We start from the raw sequence: 7,696 nt of genomic DNA, 5'->3' as shown, positions 1-7,696 counted from the left end.
TTGAGCACTCGGGTGTATGACCCGGGTGTTGGTGTAGAGAAAGAGTGTACCCACAGTTTGAATAGCCACTAGTTCTGCTGTTTCAAATCTAGCATCTCCACTTCTAGAACTTGGTTGGAAAAAGTGTTAGAAGTGTTTGAAAAACCATTAGAGTCTTGAATTAAGATTTCAAAGTGTTAAGAGAAACGTTGCCTGAAAGGATCTTCAGGCACTTTCTACTCCAGGTGGGGAAGTAGTAAAGCAAGTGACAAAGCCTTAAGAAATCCTATATTGTCTGTTTAAATCCCTCGAAGAGCGCTGCTACACGACCATACTGCACTGGGCTCCTCTGCTTCGCAATAGCTTTTCTAAGCCTTCAAACATTCCAGTTATGTCCCTGAAGCTATCAAACTCACAGCCTTGGAGCTGACAGGATGGCGCAGGCTTTATCTGCTTCTGCCTTCAAATGTTTTTGAACCGGTATGTCGTGTGAGAGGCTGGGTCCCCCTAAACTTTTAGGAGGGGGAATTTGAAGTGTGAGAATGTGCCTCTTCCTTACAGGAAAGCAACTTGTGCTGCCTTCGACTTACTGGTTTCAAAAGTTATCTTTTGAAATGCAGCTGTCCTGAACTTAAGGACAAAGATTAAAGACCGACTTTGTGTCTAAGTGAACCCAGCACTACAGGCTTTGAAGAGGGTAGTTCCCACCTACCTAGAGTTCATACAGTGCTCCCAGGAATTTCACATCCTCACTATGAGAATCACCACAGCTGACAAGCCTAGGAAATATCTAGGAGACCAGTCCCTGCAGCAGCCTCACAGAGCTTCATGAGAGCTACTTCCAGAAAATGCCTAGCAACTGTTTGGACTGTGAGGGCACGTATGTTATTTGATAAAGCCACCGCTTGGCAAATTAGTAAGGATTCTTTGTGACAAGTCAAATTTAAGCTATACTTTGCAGGAAATATTTTCTACAATATACAACATACTATATTTTTTTACCATACCAGCCTTCTATCTAATTCTCATAGTGCAAATCCCCTACCTGGTCAGGATTGTGCTCCATTGGACAGTTATCACACTGATCGCCAACGCCATCCAAGTCTGTATCCCTCTGGTCTACATTGTAGACATATTGACAGTTGTCCAGTTCATTAAGGACCCCTGCAAAATTAAGGAGAGTTCATGAATGAACATCAGACATCTAAATGCTGCAACGGACTCTATAAAGCCACTCTGTGCTTCCCGATATGTTTTTGAAAGCATTTTGAGCAGCACTTGAAAGCTTTGAAGCTCGATTCATCACTAGGCCTGCCACACACTTCTGTTCCTCCTGCCTGTGGGAGCAGTGCTAGAATATTTAATTGTGCCAAAATACGTGTATTTCAAAGAGAATTTCCATTAAGAAATTCAGAGAGTACTGAAGGAACAGTTAACGTCCTGAAACCACCAGGAGAACTGTTATAAGTTCAGGGATGAAATTCTGATAGAAAGAAAATCAATGGTACACTGGATACATTTGATCAATCTGTGATCAGAAAACCATCTAAAGGAGCGATTAGAGGCCACCTACCATCTCCATCAATATCCACGGCACACGCATCTCCTTCTCCGTTGTTGTCAGTATCGATTTGATCAGGGTTGTGATTGTAGGGGCAGTTGTCACAGCGGTCACCAACATCATCTCTGTCATAGTCGTACTGCTGTGGGTTGTAGATGAACGGACAGTTGTCCTGCAAGAGCAAGAAAGAAGTCAGGCTTTAAAAAGAGTCAAGTTAAAGCTTTAACCAGATTCTGCTTGTACCGCTATATGAAAGGAGAAGTGAAAGGCAGGGCAGCAGTTAAAACTGGAATGCTTCTATCCCAACACACCCCACTACTTGTGTGAGTGTAGGAATGACTGAATAAAAATGAAGATTTGCTTCCAAAGCTCAGCCAGCTGCAGAAGGTTTGTCTGCATAGTTAGGCATATCTAAAGGTCTTTAGGTAGCTGTCAGTGCCAGCAATTTCCTATGGTCCTCTGAAGATTAAGGTCAGAAGCTAGACCCCAGCCTTAGGAAGGGGAATGGGAGAGCTGTTCTCCAAGGCTGTTCTTTGTGTTGCCTTACCCGGTCATCCGGAATACCATCATCGTCGTCATCATTGTCACAGGCATCACCAATCCCATCCTTATCATAGTCTTCCTGCCCAGAGTTGGGTAGGTTGGGGCAGTTATCCTAGGAAGGAGGAAGGACACGGATGTGTTTACTCCTGGCATGACTACAATAGGGACTTTAGCAGGTAAGATCTAACCATTACGCAAAATCATGCTACCTCAGGCAGGCAGGTGTTAACTTACTGTAATTCTCTCAGTTTTAGCTAGTCATTACTGTGAGGACAATTCTTAGAAAGCCACAGTTCAAATCATAGGCTTGGCTGCTTTTGAGAATCTTACAATCTTTTTCTTCCCCTGGAGACAGGTATCTATCAGAGCGAAGCTGATACAGGTATAGCCTAAGTTAGAGTCTTCCTACAAGACTTGTTAGAAACACTTATAATTGTGTCAGGCTTCATTTTTTCCCCTATTGCAGGAATATCTAAAGCAATGGCAAGAGCCTCCTAGCATTGCCTTGACAACGGGATCCCTACACAGGGGGTATTTTACCAGTTTTATTTGCAGAGAGGATGGTTTAATAGCTCTAACTAGATAGAGACTTGCGTTAAACCTCAAACATAACATATTTTCTGTATTTCTGATAGACAGACTTGAAGAATGGTAGATGGGAAAACAGGATAATCTTACTTTTTTACAGTGGTAAGTGGCATTGGCAACACAAACAAGGTTCTCGTTTGGCCATCCATCCAGGTCAGTGTCTTCTCCACAGATGATGCCGTTGCCAGCATAGCCTGGTTTACATTCGCAGCGATACATGGGGTCACTGAAGTGGCCAAGGTAATTGCATTTGGCGTTCTTGTTGCAGTCGTGTGTTCCATCTGTGCATGGATTACGTGGCTTGCAGACCTAGAAGACACAGAAATTAAATCCACTAGAAATATTTTATCCCTCATTTTCCACCAGAGGTTTAAATAAAACATGCAGGATACACACTTGTTTTGATCAGAAAAAAAAAGCCTCAAACACTCCCTTCTTATACTGCCTAACTCCAGGAGCAGTCTTAGCACTAATTATTTTGCTTGTTCAAACCTTATTTAATGGAACCAAGCATTAAAATATCTTTAAGGCACATATTGTTGGATCATAAGTGAAAATTATTAATAATATTATTAAATTTCTTTAAAATTATCTATGACATCTGGATCCCCTATGGCTGAGGAGGACAGTGATTTTTACAACTCATTTTGAACTCCAGTAGAAACTGCTTAATGTTCCTCCTGTTCTGAATCAGAGGATGGTGTTTTATTAAATGTACCGAGTCCTTCTTCCCTGAAATGCATAGGTGCTTTCTGTTGTTTGGAAACTTAGTGAGATTTCATAACCCGGAACAGTTCTCGACTTGGCAATACCTGTTTGTTAGCCATGGCATCCTCAACACTGCGACCAAACGGCTGCGTCCCAGTGAAACGGGGTGGACAAGGCAGACAGTTGTACCCAGGTTCAGTATTCTCGCACCTGTGCTGTCCGTTGAAGACGAAGCAGGCATCAGGAACCTCTTTGCACTGAAATATGAGATTGAGATCGAGGAGAACAACAGTTAGCACAATAATAATAATATATTTTATTCTCCCTTCCCATTTTCTTTCACTCCCTTTCACGGGGCAAACTCTAGTCTTACCTCATCAATATCCTGGCAGTGGACACCATCACCATGGTAGCCAGCAGGACAGGCACCACACTTCCAGGAACCGTCAGGGGAGCTGGTACATGTAGTCCCCGCAAAGCAGGGATTGGACAGACACCCATCTGAGAAACAGATGGGAAAGCGTTAAGATGAGGGACTCTTACCATGCTGCTACAGTATTGGATGTGTTTTACAGACTTATGTCAAAATTTTTAATCAGTATTTTCAAGATTGTCCACAACCTTCAGATGTTTGTGGGAAAATGGATACTCACCGATTGGACAGTCCTGTTTGTTGCAGACCTGAGTCCCTCTAGCTTCACCTACGCAAGTCTTCCCACCATACTGCGGCTCAGGATTATTGCAGAGACGGCTACGTTTTTGCAGTCCTCCTCCACATGTCACTGTGCAAGCATCCCACGGAGACCATGGTCCCCAGTTGCCATTAACTAAAAGTAGATAGAAGATAGAAGGCTTTAAATTCAGTGGTACAACTAGTTTCTACCCGACTATGGCTTCTGTAGTGAGAGCACTTCAGATGTGTTCAGATAAATGACAGTACTGATGGACTCCATGGAAAAGCCACAGAAAACAGTAGAGTTTCACACGAAACTAACCTGTGAGGTTCTACCGAGCCCACCGCTATGTTTAAGGAGAGAAGATTACCGGAACTAAATTATAAAGCAACTACTCAGGAAGTTCACTATTCATGCTACCAAGTAGTAGTTACCCCCTGGACACTTACTTGGGCAAGGATCTTTCTGGCAGGATTTGTTTTCTCTTGCCTCACCCTCACAGGGTTTGCCGTTCAGCTGCGGTACTGGAGAGTTGCAGAGGCGAATTCTGGTGATGATGCCCGTGCCACAAGTGACAGAACATGATGACCACGGTGACCAGTGACTCCAGCCACCATCCTGTTTAACTGCAAAAGAGAGATGTCTGTTATTAAGAGAGTGTCTGAAGAACATTCAGCTGCACAGCTCCTAGGCCATAGCCTGTACCAGAGACTCCAGATTTATTGGAAAGCCTCAGCACTGTCACAGATCACGTGGTTTTGTCGCTAGAGAAGCTGCATACCTAAACTGGCCTCAGACTCTGTCCCTGGTGACAGTACCCAGATGTGCCTATTCACTGTATTAACTATCTGCTCCCCTTTACCCGATTAATGCTCCATCCCAGGGGCAGAGCTATGTGGTGATCTTTGCTGTCAGCATTAAGCCAATAAAAGCAGCCTGTGTTTGTGAGTAGATTAAGTACTTACATCTCTTATCGCACTCCTGCAGGTGGCAGGTCCGAGTCTGTACAGACGACCCTTCACAGCGGTTATTGAGACTGTCACAGGACCGCCCTCTCTGCTGAATACCATTCCCACAGGTCACAGAACAGGAAGTCCATTCAGACCAAGGAGACCATCCATCATCTGCGTAGTCGCTAGCTGCAGGGGGATACAGCTCTGTTATAGCTCTGAATAAGACTCCAGGTACATGTTTTTTCCATAGGCTTTTCTCTCACCCCTCTCTCCACGGGAGGAGACAACTGCCCTCAAAAGCCACATGCATCTTCCTTTCTTGTACAAGATGAAGACTGTGACCTCAGATGTTTACAGTGCTCACATGCATCACTGAAGTGATCCACCTCAGAGCTCTCCAGTGGTGCAAGGTGCTACAACCAGTTGTGGTATACTTTAAGAGCAGCATGTGTCTAGCTAGATGAAGCCAACTGCTGTAGAAGTGTGAAGGTCTCAGGTACTTACGCCAGCATCGCGGGCAGCACTCCCCGTCAGGTACAGTGGCATTGGAACAAGGCATGAGAGGACAGGACACTTTCCGGCATATAGTGGCAGAGTTCTGTAAAGCATTGTGAGAATTGGAATGAGCGAGTGCAATATAAGCAATGTCTGCAGTGGATCTTTTCTGCCACGCTTAAAGCTGCAATAGCACATCTAAAGCAGAGACCCTTGTTATTTAGAGCTAATACAACCCAAGGGTAATCCCAGATAGTTTTAGTCAAACTCCGTCTCATTCTCATTTTCTCACCCATTATTTTTCAGTCAAGAGCAGTAGTATTTTGGTTTTGCAGAAGTTGATCAAGAGTAGCTACCAGATGCTGGCTAGAGTGAAAAACTATCCCGTGATACCCAAAGTACAAGGTCAGACTTCAAGGGAGTGAAACAAGAATGAGAAGCAAACTTTCTTTTCAGTTAATATAGATTTTAGCTGATTATATGGTGAAGATAAAATAAGTTTAGTGGACTCTGCTCAAGAGCCATGAAATCTATAACTTATACTTAGAGGTCTTTGATCTTTAAGCCAAACAGCCAGGGTAAGAACACCCACCTCCAATCTCAACAAGAGCTAAAGGGCAGCCTATAGTTTAGCTTCTAGAAGGTAGTGGCTTGGTCGGAAGCGTGCTCTCAGGATTACTATTTTAACCTCCCCAAGCAAATGACTACATTGAGGGAATTACAGCTGACGCCGAGTAAGAGGGCTGGTAGGAAAGAGGTGAATGCAGAAGTCAGTGTCATTTGCTGACTACAAGACAAAAGATGTAGAGACCTATAGAAGCAGATGCAGAACTTGGTGCGATGCCTTGGACTGCACATGTGCCAGTACTCAGCGTTTAGTTTCTAAACGGCAGCAGGCTAGTTAACCCACGCCTTGGTAGACTGGCACTGCAAGACGCTTTTGCTAAGGTATACTTAAAGGGAGCACGCAAACAGTTTGAAGAAGCTCTGAAACTGGCCTTTTTGGTGTACTTTTACAGCATTCCACGGAAGCAGAACACAAAGCATAAATCCCTGGTGATCCCGGGATTTAGACAGCCGAACTGAAATCTGGAAGGGATTGCCGTTCCATATAATCTCTAACAGCTAATAGCACACAGCTAGAAGCAGTTGCTAAATGAAAAACCCCCAAGTTTGTTAAGAGCCTTTACCAAGTACTAGAATGTCTTTTCCTACTGAGTCAGCAGGAGGTTCAGTGAGGACAGAAGGTGGATTTAAAATATTCCAGGGTGCAAAGCTAACAGCACTCTAAATCTGTTCTGTTGATGCTGACTTAGTTTTCTTGTGGACTTAAATAGAGGTATTCCCCAAGTTAAGGCACGAGAAGTGCAGTAACAGCTTGACGTTTTGTTGAATTTTCTAGAATACTGCTATTGTAACACTGCCTGAAAGCTGCCTTTAGCCCAGAGATACAGCAGGGTGGAATACACCGAGTCATTCCGTGGCTACTGCAGCCTGCCCGGTTCTGTGTAGGATTGTCTCTTTCTAACAAAGAACGCCATTTAGAAATACCCGTTAACTTCAACTCGTGAGTTTATAGACAAAGGATTTATGAATGTGAGGAATCTCACCTGGCAGGTACATTCCGTGCAGCTGTCAATAGTCCACTCTTCTTTATTTTTGTGCAAGATTCCATTATGAATGCATACTCCAGGAGTTATCTGGACCACTTTGGCAATGAGTTCATTTTCTTCAGTCTTGGTGGGGGGACAGCAGGGGAGAGAAGCAGAACGACATTCAGACGTTAATACAGAAAACACCCTCTTCTGCAAGAGTCAGGGTACAGTTACTACTGCTTATCCAGGCTCTCCCAGGACAGGTTATGCCTAATTCACTAAGTGCCAGTTAGATGAAAGGTACCAACCATGCATTTAACCAACACTCACCACTTTGCGAACTCTGTCTTGGAGTGTGGTAACCATGGACCGGAGCCCTTGCAGTTCCACAAACATGTTTGTTAGTTCATCGCAGGAAAAACCACAGACCGCTTGGATGTCCTTTGTTTTATGGCCGATGTAATTCGTGCGGATAGCTGGGCTGGAACCATTGATGGGGTTGTCCAGAGTAATGATGGCACTAGTGGCTAGGAGATAAAAAACGCACATAAAGCAAACGCAGTGTTTACCACGTGCAGCTATCATTCCAGAGTAACACCT

The 7,696-nt window shown here is 44.1% G+C and overlaps 1 protein-coding gene across 1 annotated transcript in view; it reads right to left on the bottom strand.

Annotated features, from left to right (window-relative positions):
- Positions 1-7,696, bottom strand: part of THBS1 (thrombospondin 1) — a gene marked incomplete at its 3' end in the record, with an annotated part of 14,511 nt that overhangs the window by 4,511 nt on the left and 2,304 nt on the right. The window contains exons 4-15 of the mRNA XM_010134733.1: positions 7,427-7,623; positions 7,112-7,237; positions 5,511-5,604; positions 5,019-5,192; positions 4,503-4,679; positions 4,033-4,206; positions 3,753-3,880; positions 3,484-3,636; positions 2,762-2,980; positions 2,088-2,195; positions 1,553-1,712; positions 1,025-1,143 (exon numbers count right to left, since the gene is read on the bottom strand). Of these exons, the coding sequence (XP_010133035.1) occupies positions 1,025-1,143; positions 1,553-1,712; positions 2,088-2,195; positions 2,762-2,980; positions 3,484-3,636; positions 3,753-3,880; positions 4,033-4,206; positions 4,503-4,679; positions 5,019-5,192; positions 5,511-5,604; positions 7,112-7,237; positions 7,427-7,623 (1,829 nt within the window). The remainder of the gene's footprint in view (positions 1-1,024; positions 1,144-1,552; positions 1,713-2,087; positions 2,196-2,761; positions 2,981-3,483; positions 3,637-3,752; positions 3,881-4,032; positions 4,207-4,502; positions 4,680-5,018; positions 5,193-5,510; positions 5,605-7,111; positions 7,238-7,426; positions 7,624-7,696) is intronic.

Source organism: Buceros rhinoceros, unplaced genomic scaffold (assembly GCF_000710305.1).
Source record: "Buceros rhinoceros silvestris isolate BGI_N320 unplaced genomic scaffold, ASM71030v1 scaffold26084, whole genome shotgun sequence".
Lineage (NCBI taxonomy): Eukaryota > Metazoa > Chordata > Aves > Bucerotiformes > Bucerotidae > Buceros > Buceros rhinoceros.
The sequence above is the reverse complement of the archived record's forward strand: the minus strand, read 5'-3'. Positions and strand labels throughout refer to the sequence as shown.